This window comes from Apus apus, chromosome 1 (genome assembly GCF_020740795.1).
Source record: "Apus apus isolate bApuApu2 chromosome 1, bApuApu2.pri.cur, whole genome shotgun sequence".
Lineage (NCBI taxonomy): Eukaryota > Metazoa > Chordata > Aves > Apodiformes > Apodidae > Apus > Apus apus.
This window is the reverse complement of record NC_067282.1, coordinates 128,669,492-128,685,893: the sequence shown is the minus strand read 5'-3', so window position 1 is coordinate 128,685,893 and position 16,402 is coordinate 128,669,492. Positions and strand designations below refer to the sequence as shown.

General features: G+C 41.5%; 1 protein-coding gene across 5 annotated transcripts in view; it reads left to right on the top strand.

Moving 5' to 3' along the window:
* The window catches only part of FAR2 (fatty acyl-CoA reductase 2), a 132,180-nt gene that overhangs the window by 56,611 nt on the left and 59,167 nt on the right, over positions 1 to 16,402 (top strand). For 4 of the 5 annotated variants that reach the window (XM_051638138.1, XM_051638168.1, XM_051638162.1 and 1 more), the window contains exon 2: positions 3,605 to 3,833. In XM_051638138.1, the coding sequence (XP_051494098.1) occupies positions 3,645 to 3,833 (189 nt within the window). In that variant the 5' untranslated portion in view covers positions 3,605 to 3,644. Of the gene's footprint in view, positions 1 to 3,407; positions 3,522 to 3,604; positions 3,834 to 16,402 lie in introns of those variants that run through there. The other variant, XM_051638146.1, reaches the window with a different exon arrangement.

Genomic DNA, 16,402 nt, shown 5'->3' with positions numbered 1-16,402 from the left:
TTGAAATGACAGTGGTTTAGCAACCCTGAATATAAATCGGAATCTGCTTTTAAATTTGGAACCTAGGAAAAGCCTCTAAATTTGCTTGGATATTGAAGATTCAGTGATCTGTCTGAACACAGATTGCAGCATTGTGGGTGTTGTGTCATGATCTCAAAGCATCGATTTGTTTGTGCACATTAAACAAATACACAGATTTTCTTTGCTGATAATGAGTGTGGCATCAGCTGAGTGCATGTTGATTGTATTTTCTTCTAAAGCTAACTGAGGAAAGGGGAACAAAATACTACTGCAAGGAGGCACAAATCTGATCCTGTCATATGCAAAAAAGTTTCTCATTCCTCATGGCTTTTTATTGTGGATGAGGTCCTGAGCAACTGGAACCAGCTCTGAAGCTGCCCCTGCAAACTATGCATCCTGGCTTGGGCCTCTTTATTACAGAAAACAGAAGGGATATGGTTTTCCTTACTTTTTCTTTTAACCCTATAGGGTTAAGCCAGTAATCCAGAGGAACACCAGATTGCCATAGAAGTTCCGTTTTTCTGTGCCTGTGTTTGGAGCTACCATTGTCATTATATACCAGAATGGTTTGGGAGATGCAGTCTTTTTTCTGACTTTTTTGAGACAAATATTTAAAATTACCTCAGACAACATGGGGAAAAACTGTCAGTTATGTGTGTGCAGTCCTTGCCAGAAATACTTAGTGACATGTGGCTGCAGGACTAATTTTAGGATGCTTCAAAGTATTGTGGTTTTTTAATTATTATTTATTTTATTAATTATTTTTTTTAAAAAAACTCTTCTAGTAGACATTGAACAAATGAAGCCCCATTTGGATAACCCAAACAGAGAACACAAATGAAATAACTTAATAAATTGATGTCCTCATTCTGAAATCTTAGCAGTTATTTTTGCAGTAGTCTACAACTATAACACAAAGCACTAATGTTAAGTGATTCAGGCTGGAAATGTTCTGTGCTACTAAAGTATGGGAAGAAGAGTAATTCCTGTTTAACACTGTGGTAATCTCCAAGTCTGTGGTGCAAAGTACTTATAAATGTACCATTTTTCTAGCAGAATATGAAATTAGGTTAGGTGGATAGATGTTCTGAATAGGAGTTCAAAGCAAGTATCCAGTGACAGGAAGTGGTATTATATTCCATTTTTAGTTTCCTATGTTCAGTGGGTGGGATTTATATGCCTCTTGTGACTAAGGATTTCTCATTAATTTTTCTGCTTTGCAGTGCACGTGTTGTACCAAATTTCTAAAGTTTTTCATCACCTCTGTCTTCATCTGGCTAAACTAATACCTACTTTTGGACTTTCACACCAGGTTCTGGAAGCTCCTCTCTTCCAGTGTCACTCAGTTTTTCCAAACCTGAACGAGATGTGACATTTTATTATACATAAGTTCATTTTCTAATAGTATAACCTGTTTATTTCACTTCCCAAGTGGCCAGCTCTTTGATAAGAACAGGTTTTTAATAGGCCTAGGCGTGAGCCAGCTGCATTCATTTAGGATGTGATCTAGGCCACATCTGAAATTAGGCTAATACCCAAATTCACTGAGCTATTAATTTGTAAAGTAGTGTCCTTCGGAATTTTTTCTGCTTGATCCACTTACTAAATTGGATGGCACACCTGATGGTTCTTTATGGATAAATTAATTTAGGGATTTTCATTTGTTAGCAGTCCTGGGAAAGAGGAACAATATTTTCTTTGGCTTGAGTCCCTAGATTATGTGTCAGGGCTAGAGCCTGTTAGAAATATACATTCCATGTTTCCATGTAGCAATACAGTGACTGTGAAAACTTGACAGGTTGGTAGGAGTGCAAAGTCAGGTCTGGGTGGATACATCAGCTGTAGACCCAGGTAATGATAGCACATGAACACAGACTGGATTCCTCTTCACTGTTGTGAGTGGTAACCCCTTGGAGATCCACGTCCCACTAAGCACCTCTCTGAGTGTTGCAATGAACACAGTACACCTTGTAAGGATGGAGCCATGGTGCTTCTCTCAAGTCATGTAGCAGAGGTCACTTTTCTTCATCCTGAGGAAGGTATGGCCTGTAGGACAAGCTTTATTTCTCTTGTGGTCCCATGCAGTGAAGACAATTTAACCTACCATCACATATAGCAAAGGTTCTCTACTCTAAACTCTTTGCTGGTGCTCATTTGTGGTGGTCCAAGCCAAGGACTCATTATATAGGGTGTTTCTGTCTGAAGGGTTGCAGTTTTTTCTTTAAGTTAGGCTATTTCACTGACCCCAAAAGGCTTAATACGTTTCAGAAATGCAAAAGGATTAATGAGAATGGGGAATCTTTGTAGACTGCAAAAATGCAGAAAATGCTGTATTTCTGTTTTGGCATATTTGCATTTTATTAGCATGCAGGTAACTCATGTGATGTTGAGAAAATGAAGTGTCCAGCAGAGACTCTGCAGCTTCTGCAGGAGAAAGATGTCCTGAGGTGTCTGAAGATCTGAAGATTGTTGTCCTCATTCTTGAACACTTGATTGACAGTGTTCTACTGTTCTTGTTTGGTTTTGTTTCAAATTTAGGAGGCTTTTAAAAAAATATTTATGTATTTTTCTCATAAGCTTTTTGCTTGCAATGGAAGAGGTTTGTGCATGCTGTCATTTGCAGCTCTTCAAAGATAGGAGGAGTTTTTTCCTTCAGTTAGTCTAGGAGAGAGGGGAGCTATTCTAGGAAGATTCAGTCCAGACATGTTTGTCATATAATCAACCTAGCGTTTTAATTGGGATGACTGGGGACATGTAGGCCTAAAACCATTGTATCTAATTAAGATAATTAACTGGGACACTTCATGCGGGAGCCTAGTCCTGTCAGTCTCTTTATCTAGTCAATGGATCTCCAAAGGGCAGTTCAAACAAGCGAAATTCTCCAGAGAAAGCCTATGACATCTAAAGTCTTTAGAGTTCAGTGAGATGTGTGTTTGCCTCAACAGCCAACAATGGGTGATGACTGATGCACAGGAGAATGGTATTGCAGTCTGGCAGAACAATGTCACTGCACTGTGTTTTACATGAAGAGAAGGGTGTTTCTTTCATGGATTTATTCCAAGCCAAGACAATGGGAGAAAGCTGAGCCCATTGCAGAACGATGGATGACAAGAAAAGGAACTTCCAAGTGGAATTGAAGTGGGAAATTTTATTTGTACCTGCAGTGTTGTGAGGAGATCTGTTTCCACCTTGTCTTGTAGGGATAACAGTATATCTTCATGGCTGCCACTTCACAGCATGTGAGATAAATGGCATTCCACACTGCAGTGAGCATTTACTGCTAGGAGTCCTGCGCAGCACAAGCTACATTCTGATGTGTGATTGCTGGGTGCAGCTATGGTACGATGTGGAGGATACGACTGAGCTTGATTTTTTAGCTTCCCAGATCAACCTTTTTTTATTTTTTGTAATTTATTTTCATAACAAAAGCTTTTTTAAAAACTGTCTTTAAAATTGCTGTTGATTGACCTAATGCCAGCTGCCACCACCGACTGACAAAGGTTATCTCAGACTGTAATTCCCAAAGAACTGATCCATGTCTTGACTGAAAAGCCTTTAAAACTTTATTTCTGCATCTTCTCAGGTACCTCCTGCAGGAAGGAAGAACGGAATAAGAAAGCACCATGTCTTCAGTCTCAGCTTATTACAACGGGAAGACCGTACTTATCACAGGAGCTACAGGTTTCATGGGCAAAGTACTGGTGGAAAAGCTTCTGCGCTCCAGCCCTGATGTGAAAGCAGTTTATATACTTGTCAGGCCGAAGGCTGGACAATCAATGCAAGAGAGAGTAGCCAACATGTTGAAATGCAAGGTAAGTTTATTTGTTTTATTCTAATCTGAAATCCATTCAGCTGAGTGCAGCAGACTTATGTTATACTTAATTAATGAAGAACAAAATACTACCTTCTACTGTAAGTGTCGTAGATTTTTTTGTCTAAAACAAACAAACAGAAATACTGTACATGGATGAACTTGGATCTGTCTTATGTTGAGAGGTGATGCATGGTTTTGTGCTGTAGGGATGCAATCCTTCATTTCTGCGTTCCTGGCCATTGAAAAATATTTTTTTTCAAATTTCCTTTTTGCAGGAATAACAGCGTTTTGCTCTCATTAATTAACTCTGTTCCATCCCCCACTTTCAAAACATAAAGTTCAAACATTCAGAAATAAAATGCTGAGCCTATCACACTCCAGTCCTTGCCCTTAGTGGGGAGTTAAGCTCATTTCAAAACAAGTTCTAGTGGCAAGTTATAGTGAGCTGTGTTTTGTTGCAATCCAGTAGGTCATCTGCCATCTTCTGATATCAGCTCCAGTTTAACCTTACTTACAAACTGATAAAATACTGTTCCATTTGAAAATGGTGCTTTTAAAAATTGCACAAAGGCAAAGGTTTGAGAACAGACCTTTATGACCTCCACCCCCATGGCTTGTTTTGGTGATGAAAACCAGACCTCAAGAAGAATGTTGAAGCCCTCTGCTGTATTGAGTGTAAAGATTTGTAAGAAGAGCCTGCTGGATTGGTTATCTAGAGTGGGCTTGGCCTGCGGACTTTAGGGTCCTCAGGAATTCAGGCCAGTGGTGAGGTCATGAACTTGCTCAGACTCCTCCAGCTACAGTAAGTGCCAGAGTTCAAGCTAATGCTTGCTGCTGCTGTGAATTTGGACATAGCTGATGTGAAATGAGGGGAGGGAACAGATCTGGCCCTAGTAGGTAAGGAATTACTGGGAATTAATGCAAGAAGAGTCAACGTACTTTTAGAGTTCTGGTCTAAAACACTGAACAAGTCTTGACTGGAAAAGTACTCCTCCTAGTTCTACTGGAGTTAGAGGTAAAATAGGGCTGTGGGTAACTTCCTTACCCAGTGGGTCTGGGAGAAGGCATCTTTCCTCCTAATGTTTTGAGGCATCAAGCTTGCAAATCTTAAGTACTCAGGTCCAGCAATAGAGTTTGATTTTTTGTGTGTTTTCAATAGCGGGTAGATTCTTCTCCTGTTCCAGAAAATTTATAAGTGATATAAAAGGAAACCATCACATTGGTTACTTTTAGCAAGTCTGTCAAGTGCTCAATTGTTTATTATTTTTCAGTTAACATTTTTCAGCTGTTTCTACAGCTTTCATCACTGAAGACTGGGTAATGGTTTTCATATCGAACAACAAAATCCCAAATGTGGTGTGTTTGCATGGTAAACCAAACTATTTTTGAGGACTTCTATGAGCTTTGCTTGCGTTTTCTATATGAATACTTACTGACTTATCTCTTCAGTTGGCCAGCACAGTTCAGTATTGCCATTAGTACTGGGTGAGGTTCCCTAGTAGGTGTTTTACTGTTGCAGCTGCTGTCCTAAGTGTACCTTTTTTTGTTGCTAATGTGTCAGCAGTTTTAGACATGCCAACAGCAAATAGGACTTGAAAACCTGTCCTTGAACGTTTGACAGCCTGCTTCAACCTGTTTCAAATGAACAAAAGAAGGAGGCAAGGCTGCAGCCTTGAAAAGAAAAAAAACTCCAGGGGTATGCTCACAACTCATTAAAATTTTGACAGCCTTTGGTTTTGGTTTTGGTTTGTTTGTTTTTCCCTCTTATTTCCAGTAACAATTCCATGGCAGATGAAGAGGACAAGAAACATTCTTAACATTTTTGTGCATTGTTTCCAGTTAGGTTTGCCCTATGTCTTTAAGCCACATAGTCATTGACAATCTAGAGACTACACATTCATTTACATTTGTGGTTTGCATTCTCCACTTTGGGAAACTCCTGAACTATATAACAAATAAAAAATGCAGTAAAAGCTTATTCCAAGTCTTCAGGCCACGTTTACATTTGACATTCCTGATCATAATTGCTGATAAGGAATGTATATATGTGAGTATGAGCAGGAAAGTTCAGAATAAAAGTCCTTGTCTTCCTTACATGTAGATAATATGATTTCTAATCTGTACTACATATTTATTCTTTTCCCACAAACTGTTGGATTTACTGCAATACAGTATTTGTATCTGGTTTTAGGAGAAAATACTTCATGTCTACCTTCATATTCTACCCTATGTAATCTTCTCTACTGACAGATCACATGTTCACTTTAAAAGTAGCTCTTTCTACTTTTGCCATATGCCTCAACCCAGTATTATCCTCTGGAATTTCTCATTTTCACATCCAGAAATTTCCCAGGAACCAGAGGAATAGAGATAAACAGGTTGCCAACTTCTAAATATTTTAAATACCTAAATATTCTAAGTGTTCTAAAATAAAAATTGTATTTGGGATGGAATAAGTTGACAGCAGAGAAGCAGACTGGCAGGAATTAGTGGCACTTCATAATGCTTAGGTTCTTCAGGTAGGGTCCTCTGGGGACTCCTGATTTTTTTGAAGTACTTAACAGTGTTTTAAAATATATTGCCTATCATTTTTGATCTCTCTTCATATATTTCTGTGACATTTTTGTGCTTTAAACTCTTAAGTTTAAACTACAGGGCTTTAAACTTTGAGTTGTCACGTTCGTGTACTGCTTTTTTCAGAGTGTGTAAAAGTGGAGATGCTGGAAGATGGCTCCTGATAAATAAGAAAGTGTAACTGTAAGTTACAAAAGGGTGATGCAGTGTGAAGGGGCAAAATATCTCAGTTTGTGCTTTTCAGATGTTTATTGCATTGAATTTTTCAAAATCTGACTCCAACATGAAGAGTGAAATATAAAAAAATAGTTTAGGCATGAATCAGAGTTCTTCCACCATCTTCTGGAGTATCTGAACAGATGGCACTGAAATGTAATGTAATGCTGGTTTTCCTCAGATCTCATAAAATTAGTTTCACATACAGATGTATTATTGCAATAATATGAAATGTATAATGAACAGATACTCAATAATTAACAGATACTCAATAATGTCAGCATTAAAAACAAAACAAGCATGTGCATGGAGGAATGTGTGGTGCATGGTGACCTTGCCTGTTTATGAAAGGAGATGTTCCATTTTCCAGCAGTGGGTCCCTAAGGGAATCAAGCTATTAGCCTGTGCTTAATGAAATGCCACGTGTATGTGCCACAGAGCACAGCTATTACACAGAAAAACACATTTCATTATGGGCTTCACTGTGGATGTGTTCATACATGCAGATCAGAAGACAGAGCTTGACAGTGCTGTTTTTCTTGTTAGTTGATGGGAAGTCTGTATTTATCAGAGGCAGGCAATTGTTTCAAGGAGTACTTCTTGTTGTCTCATCTGCCCTCCATGTGCAGAAATAGGCAGGAATGCTTGGAGAGGTTGTCTGATTCCTTGGAGAGCAACTGGGCCAACGCTGAGTCACTGGTTGTAGCTTTCACGTTATCTATCCCTGGGGGAGCAGAGCTTTTCCCTGCGTGCAGTGAACCAGGGCTGCTTGCTGCTGCCAGGCTGTTTCTCAGATCTGTTTGTTCAGTGCTCCCAATTAGAAAGATCAGTCAAAATGTGGATTCTTGCTAATTGTCTCTAATAATTCAGAGATAAAATGGGGAAACTGTGAGGCTGCTGATACTGGGGAGCAGATATTGCTGGGTGTGACCAGAAATACTGTAAAATGCTACTGCTTTTACAAATGGTCCAACTATAGTTAACCCTTCAGCTGCCAACAGTTACAGAGGGTAGTACAGATAGATCTCTCTTTTGCCTCTTCCATGCAAAACTTTGTCTGGAACCACACATTATGATGGGGGTGACCACTGAAAACTAAGCACAAGTCTAGCATTGCCAGGCACCAATCAGTAATCAGACACTGGCACAGGCTGCCCAGGGAAGTTGTGGCTGCCCCCTCCCTGGAAGTGTTCAAGGCCAGGTTGAATGGGGCTCTGAGCAACCTGGTCTAGTGGGAGGTGTCCCTGCCCCATGGCCAGGGAATTGGACCAGGTGACCTTCAAGGTCCCTTCCAGCCAGTTCTGTGATTCTGTGTTTTCCTTGTCAAGTGTGCTGTTTCTATCAGCAAATATGCAGAAAGACTCTGTTAGCCCTGTGAATTGTTCTAAGTCTTGCCAGATTTCTCTTTCTTCACCTTTACCTTTATCTCTTTCTCCACTCCCTCCATAAGCAGTAAAGGTTCTCCATACCAAACTGATTGTGGTGTCACTCCCTCTGGAACAGTGTCCCCTGAATCTGCTGTGGTTACTGTAGTTGTGCATGGAGCAGTACCTGAGTGAGAGCAATGAGCTTTCTTGGTTGATGGAATGAGATCCTGTTTGCTCAGCAGGAGGAGTGGAGACTGCTAATTGGAGTGAAACAGAGCTGAAGATATTTTCTGGTTTATTTGTTTAGCTTTGCCTCACTTTGGTCAGTAAGTTATCAGACATAATTCTGGTGTACCAAGGAACAAATCTGTCATTTAACAAAAACCTGCTTCTTACTTGAGCTTATCATTTGTAAACAATGCACGGGAGAGGAGCTAGCTGTCTACCCATCTTAAAGGTGGTAACATAACTGACACGAATGCAGGCAAGGGTCTTGAACCATTCTGTTCCTCTTTCCCAAACTAACACCATCTGTTGCCTGGTTCCATTTAAGGTCTTTCATTTCTCCAGTTTGCATTTGAAGAAGTCTGGTAAGGTTTTACTTTATATGTTAGCAGATAATAGCCTGCTTCCTACAGCACAAGGAAGGGCCAACGAGACCACTGGTGCTTCCAGCAAGATAGCGTTTCACACTGGACAAACAAGAAGTCATCATGAGTCCTGAGCTCAAGACTCATTCATGTGTCCATGATGTCACTCTCAGCTGTTGAATATTTGCAGCCCTGCTGCTGCTCCTTGGCTGCAGATTCTGCTGGAGTGTGGGCATCTGGAACAAGCTAAGTGCAATGGCACTGCCTTTTCTGGGTGCTGGGCCAAAGCTGCAGCCTTGTATGGTGACAGCTCCTCCTCATTTTATGGACATCCAACCTGTGTCATGACTCAGGGTGTGGAATCTCACTGGTCAGCTTTCAGCTGAAGTGGGAGATCTGGCAACCCTCCCTGCTCTTTGATCTGTAGTGCATGCAGAGCCATGCTTACCAGGAGGCTAAAGGAGAATCTAAGAAGCACAAAGGTCCGTACTGGTATGAGTTACCATTAGAAGAAATTGACTTCCTACACCTCCTTTGCACTTGCACAGTTGTCAGCACAGACTGCATTGTGTAGAAGTGCTGGAAGGGCAGCTAGGTGGAAATGGCAGAGTTTTGGGGTTTTTTTATTTGCTTTAATGCATATTCAGATATCAGAGAAGAAACTATGATAGGAGGAAGGGGGAAAGAAAGGTGGTAGCTGAAATTGTGTCCTCCATTTTATCAGTCAGATAAATTCAGGCCACAATCTGCTGAAGAAGAAAGAATGTGTTTTTGTGACTGAAGCAATTCCCAGGTAAAATAGGCTTCTTGCTCAGTTTCATGGTCACTAGGTAGTATGCATGGATGCTGCATCATAATTTAGAATTTCTCCATACTCCGTGTAAGTTGTTCAGGGATGCATTCAGACTTACGGATTTAGAACAACCCTAAATCTTTCTTTGCTGTGTGTTTTTTGCACACTTACATGTATCTAATGACGTTATTATAAATAATAATAACTTCAGTTTTCTTTGTGCGGATGTGTTCTTTGTATTGTATTTCTTTGTTAAAAATTTCCGGTGTGTCTGGTGAGTCTGATTAATCCTAGCACCCTTATGCAGACTTGATTCCCTTTGGGATACTTTAATCTAGAAATGTTAAAAATTAAGCACTTCAGATCAACAGCCACTTTGAAAACACCTGATATCTTTGAAAAAGCATTGCTGTGTCCATACTCTTTCATCTAGGACCATAACCTTATTCTGTGATATTCTACCTGTATAGAAAAGCAGACATGAAAAAATATGGGGAGGCATCTATACATCATTCTCTAAATAAGAGCCCTCATTTTTGAATGAAACTGGAGAGAAAACGTGGGTGACAGGTTTTTGATGCAAGTTAGACTTTCAGGGACAGAGAGAGGAAGCAGTTAAATAATGAGTTGGCAATATTGCTAAAGAAAGGATTTTCGTTTTGCTTGTGAGAAATTGTGATCAACATCAAGACATCTGAAAGGAGAGACGTCAACTAAGTTCAAAGATGGCAGAAAGAGAGAGAAGTGAGTCAGGAACAGAAGTTATGGGGATAAGTTTATGACATAATGGTGACACCAGTGGAAGTCTTAGTAATGCAGGAAGAACAGTACAGATGCAGATCAAAGGATTAATAAAAAGCTGCAGCAGTATAAAAATGTAGGAAGACAACCTGAAGAAACAGAGGAAAAAAGAAAAGAGAGCAGGTCTGCAGTGGCTATCAGAGATAACATTTGGGGGGAAAAGTTTGTAAAAAGCATGAGAAGGAAAGTGGGAGTGGGGCATTGTAATTCATGGAAGTCAGGGCAACAATCCAGAAGAGAATGAGATTGAGGAGCTAAATGGAAGAAAAAAGTAATGGAGGACTAGAAAAAGACATTGGTAGGGCTGGGGGAGAAGAGGAAATTTTCTTTTCTGATATTGATATATTATAAATTTTATTTGCCTTATGTTGGCATTCAGGAGCCATAGCTATGTAAGCACAGGTCTTTGCCCAAAATGTCTTCCAGTCTGAATGAAAAGCCTGGTAGGGTCATGAGCAGAAAGAGAAGTAATTTAGGGTGATCAACCTAACAAAAATGAGAGTGAGATTTTTCTTCAATGTGCAAGGGAGTTAGGGAGTTAGCAAACTAAGATTGCAGTTGAGTCACAATTTTGAAGGATCTTCATAACATTGCTTGAATTTGCACTTAAGCTTAGGTGCTTTCTGGTTTGCAGCCAAGGCCCAGTTCCTGAAATCAGTGGAATTTCTCTTGGTATCTTCATTTAGCTTTGACTGAGTATCCTGTGTGGGGTGGATTTCAAAAAGAAAATGGGCCCAAACAAAAAACTTGCAGTTGTCCTATCAATTCTATGTCATTGTGTTGGATTTTCTTTTTGTTCTGGATACTTTGCTTCTTATAGCAAAAATGCATGTATGGGTATTATTTCACTACCAATGTTTCAACTTGCAATTTAAGCATAGTAAGAAGTGCTTGATACAGAAATGAAAATGCAGTTAATTACTCTTCTGTGTTAGGAAAACCAATATTGTCTGACTCCAGCCTAAAATTTGCCTTGGAGGATAAGCAAGTTAGACAGTTTCTGGGTTTGAAAGCTACCAAAAGCAAGAAACAACAGTTTTATTTGTACTACTGACTCTCATCCATTTATTTTGCTAATGTGATTGCATCTGACTTGACGCTGTGTGTGAGTTGGAAATTGAAGTAGTATCATAGAATCATAGAATGGTTTGGTAAAGGTCACCTAGTCCAACCCGCCTGCAGCGAGCACGAACATCTTTGACTAGATCAGGTTGTTCTGAGTCCCATCTGACCTGACCTTGAGTGTTTCCAGGGATGGGACATCTACGAGTAAAGGGAAGATTCAGGTTTCTCTAATCCACAAAATTCACTTCTATGCTAGTCAAGCATATGCTCCCTCCAGAAATTCATCCCTTTTTGGATGTCAGTTTCCTTCCCAGCAGAAAGCTCTCAGCATTGCCACCACTGCTTGTCTGCATATCCTAAGTGGTGAAGTCAAGGAACTGAGAAAGCATGCTTCAGAGTTATGGAAGAAGCGTGGCACAGGGGAGAGTGATGATAAAGAGTTCAGCATGGCAGTTTCGAAGAGGACAGGAAAATTATGAAGAGCATTGAAGAGAAAAGTTCCACCACATGGGCTCAAGAGTTGACTTCAGTAACAAAACCTGGAGCTGTTTTCCCAGCAGCTTTTGCTGGCGATCAAGGCCAGGGAGCAACATCATTAGAGAAGTCCTGTTGGGCATCCTTTGTAATCCTCCGATTTCTCCTGTATTCCGGTTTTGCTCTGGAACGCAGGAGAGCTGAGCTTTCAGGCAGCTGCACAGCATGGTTTGTGTTCACAGTTTTGCCAAGTGACCCGTTCACCAACAAGGCCTTCAGCAAACGTATTTTTAAAAAATGTTTGTCATTTTGCTGGAACCTGTGACTTGGCTCTCGACATGTGCAACTTGGCACAATTCCTTTTGCGGCTGCTGCACTTCAGAACCACTTTGGACACCGACAGAGCTGCTCATGTACCAAAGTGCACGTGTGGGCTTGGATTCTTTGCTTTGAAGGCAGCCTCTGTTGGGAACATCTCAGCCTTCAAATAATAGCTAAGAATGTGTCACCATTTGACTCGGGTCCGACAACAACGCTCTCAATCCCCTCCCCCTCCCACCCAGGTAGGGAAGGAGAGAGAGAAAAAGAGAGAGACTCAGCTGGATTGAAAACTAAACTACACAGCTTTAATTAAACACTGATGATATAAGAAAATACACACGATTATATACAGATATGTTCAGGTATGTGCAAGAGCCTCTCGCCTCCCCCCACCCCCAGCATTTCCCACCACACTCCCCTGAGCTGGAACAGTCCCGAGAAATCCCGGAGCTGCTGCTGGAGAAAGCAGAGAGTGATGAGGGTCAGGTGAGCTCGAGCCTGGGGCTTGGCGGTGATGGGTGGACAGAGTCCTTCCCGGATGCCGGCCATGGATGGAAGAGAAGGGAAGAAGAAGCAGGAAGGAAGTTGTCTTCTGTGATCTCTGACCTTCCTCTGAGCTTACGTAGATATGTGGAATGGAATATCTCTGGCCAATTTTGCTGTCTGTTTAACTCAGCCTCCTACAGGGGGGTCATAGATCTCCCCGTAGTGTCTGAACCCGCAGAGTGAAGGTGCCACCTTGAAGCCCCAGCAGTTAGAAAAACATTCCCCTGTCTTATCAGCTCTAGTTAGAACACACTGTTGCTAGTTAAAAGAAAGCTTACTGAAGAAAAAAAAAAATCAGTGAAAAGGGAAATTGGCTTCATCCTGGCTCAAACCAGGACATTCCACCCCTTATTCCATACCATATATTACATATAGGCTCTGTACTTCACCAGCTGTCAAATTAAGGATTCTCCCCCAGAGTCAAGTTACCTTGAGGTACACATTGTACTTCTCCATCCTCCATCATCACACACCAGGTATGTCCAGGTCCCTGAGCAAAAGCAGCACCCCAGACAGGTTTACCTTTGCCCGAAGCAGGATAGACCCAAACACTTGTACCCAGCAGGTTCCTCTCACAAACCACAGGGACTTTATCCCCATCTGCAGTGTGTAAAAGGTCTGACTGAGCAGGACCAGCCTGATTGATGGATCCCCTGGTATTAACTAACCAGGTGGCCTTTGCCAAGTTTTTGTCCCAGTTTTTGAAAGTTCCACCACCCGTTGCCTTCAGGGTAGCCTTCAACAAACCATTGTACCTTTCAACTTTCCCTGAGGCTTGTGCATAGTACAGGATATGGTAGATCCACTCAATACCATGCTGTTTAGCCCAGTCAGTGACAAGACTTGTTTTTGAAATGAGTCCCATTGTCTGATTCAGTTCTTTCTGGAGTACCATGTCTCCACAAAATTTGCTTCTCAAGGCCCAGGATAGTATTCCTGGCTGTGGCATGAGGCACAGGATATGTTTCCAACCATCCTGTACTCATTTCCACCATTGTGAGACGTGTGCTGCGATTAAGCAGGCAAGACAGTTGAAACCTTTGTGGTATGAGGGGAGGTGGTCCAAGTACAGGTTTGGGGAGGCCTGGCAAATTGACTACATCACACTGCCTCAGACCTGCCAGGGTAAGTGCTGTGTGCTTGTCGACCTCGGGTCTCCCCTGGTGCTTTCTGCCAGAGGCTCCAGTTGGGACCGTTGTGTCCGGTTGGGGTGTAGAGCACATTCCTGATGTTTGGCCCTGTTCAATCTTGCAACTGACTATGACCGAATGATGGAAGCTAAACCTGTTTTTATGTCAGAAGACCTAGCAAAGAAGTAAAGTTTGTTGTAAACGAAACATTGCAGTTTAAGAATAAATCCTAGATATAGTGGGGCAGTCTTTAGTTTTCTATTTGACTTTGCAAAAATCAAAATCTTCAGACCTGATCACTGGATAATACATTCTACAAACAAGGTTGGTGAAACACTGGGGAGATGGAAGGGAGGAATATTCTGTACTTAGGACCCCTAAGAGAGCTCCCACTTGTGATACAGTCATCAAAGAATCATAGAATGGTTGGGGTTGGAAGGGACCTTAAAGATCAACTAGTTCCAACCCCCCATATGGACAGGGACACCTCCCACTAGACCAGGCTGCTCCAAGCCCCATCCACTCTAGCCTTGAATACTGCCAGGGAAGGGGCAGCCACAACCTCCCAGGGCAACCTGTTCAGTGTCTCACCACGCTCACAGTGAACAATTTCTTCCTAATGTCTAATCTCAATCTACCCTCTTCCAATTTAAAAACATTACCCCTTATCCTATCACTACATGCCCTCATAAAAAGTCCTTTCCCAGGTTTCTTTTTTTCTTTCTAGTACCTTTCAGATACTGGAAGGCTGATATGAGGTCTCCCTGGAGCCTTCTCTTCTCCAGGCTGAACGACCCCAACTCCCTCAGCCTGTCTTCATAGGAAAGGTGCTCCAGCCCTCTGATCATCTTTGTGCCCCAACCCTGGACTCACTCCAAGAGCTCTGTGTTCTGGGCTCCAGAACTGGACACAGCACTCCAGGTAGGGTCTTTGGAGAGCACAGCAGATGGGGAGAATCAACTCCTTTGACCTGCTGGCCACGCTTCTTTTGGTGAAGCCCAGCAATACATCTTGGTAAGCACAGTCTAGAACATTTGATCTTCTAGGCATCCTGCCTGCAAAGACGAGTTGCTGCCTCATGCATTATCCTTCTCCCAGTCCCTGGTATGGAGCTATGACTGGAAGAGTGAGAGCAGATGCAGGGTATCCCTGTATACCAGCATGCCATGACTGCCCAGAGGGGCTCTTAAGGCAGTACTGACTGCTATAGTATGTACCAAACTGCCCTAAAATTGATCCTCCAGAATGTCAGAAAGCTTAAAAGTTGGCCAGTGGTCACCTCCACCCGCAGTTTAGCAAATCCAGCCTGTTGTTTTTTATTTAATTTATCAAACCAATTAGGACTGAGAAGTATGTTAGAGAGAATGCTTTCAAAAAATGTGAAGTTCTGACTCACATAATTTCGTACACAAATCAGAATGTCTGAATTGTGCCAAGGAACCAGGCGTCAACATTGATTTTTGGTAATTTTCTGCGGGCTTGAATTAAGCCTTTTGTTTTCTTTCAGGGGAGCCAGCAGTGGGGTGATTATTAGAGTTAGCCTGTTGTAAATTAATTTAATGTCTTGAAAGAAAAACTGCTGTGGCAAAGCTGCTTTTCCATTCGTAGTTAAATGTGAATGATGGTGTGATTATGAGCAGCAGCTGGTAACTGCAGCCAAACATTCAGAGCTGGTCTGATTTTGCAGAGGGGAACCCTGTTGATTCTGTGAATGCTGATGATTCACTGCCACGTTCTGGACTGTGGAGATGGCTGTCCAGGGCCTGTTGTTTGTGACCAGAATTGTGTTTGACATGGTGTTGGTATAGGGAAGGGGTTGCTAGGTGAATATTTTTATCTAGCTAGTATTTATTTAGGTCTAGCTAATTATTTTTAAAATCAAGGCATGCCTTGTGCACTCTCGAAACTTACTGTTAGACTGATTTGTGATCCTAGATGTGCTTAGTTACTATAAGTGTCCATTTAAAAAATTCTAACTGTAAGATGAATGCTTCCAAGGTGTACTTTTGGGACTGAACATTTTCCTACATCACCACACCTAGCCCCACACCATGCCAGGTGGGTCTTCACATCAGTTAGACAGGGTTTTGTGCATCTCTGTTCCTGGCTGTCACAGCTTATGCCTGTGCTTCTCCTGAGATGGAATTATGTTATTTCCTGTGTTTTTATTGTCCTGCATGTTTATGTCACTTTACTACAGAAAGTTAAAATCACTGCAAATCTGCTGAGAACAACAAGCAAAGTGACAGTGGCTTCTAACCTATGCCTACTATAGGTGCTGACATGGATTGTGCTGGTGGAGGCTGAGATGCTGAGGTACTTGAGGAAGAGTCTGGGTATTAAGATAACAAATATTTTGCAAGCCTTGCAGTATTTGCTGTGTTGATTTATTTATTTTTTTTTTTTAAAGAAAGCTGGTGCATCAGTCTTGTGCTGTGGTTTGGGCCTGTTTATCCTTGAGTTTAGGATAAACTCAAGGAGCTTATGTTGAAGCTGAAGAGTTAACAGAGTCTTGCCTTGTGTTGATATAGATAGACTGGGATGAGTTTTGCCAAGTGTATGGCCCATTACTTATGGGTGTGATTTAGATGAGAGAGAAAATTTAGAATTATCTCCTCATACATTAACCTTTGGGATAATCACTGGATTAAGTAGCTACTTTGCCTGTCAGTTCCTAAAATATCCCAGCA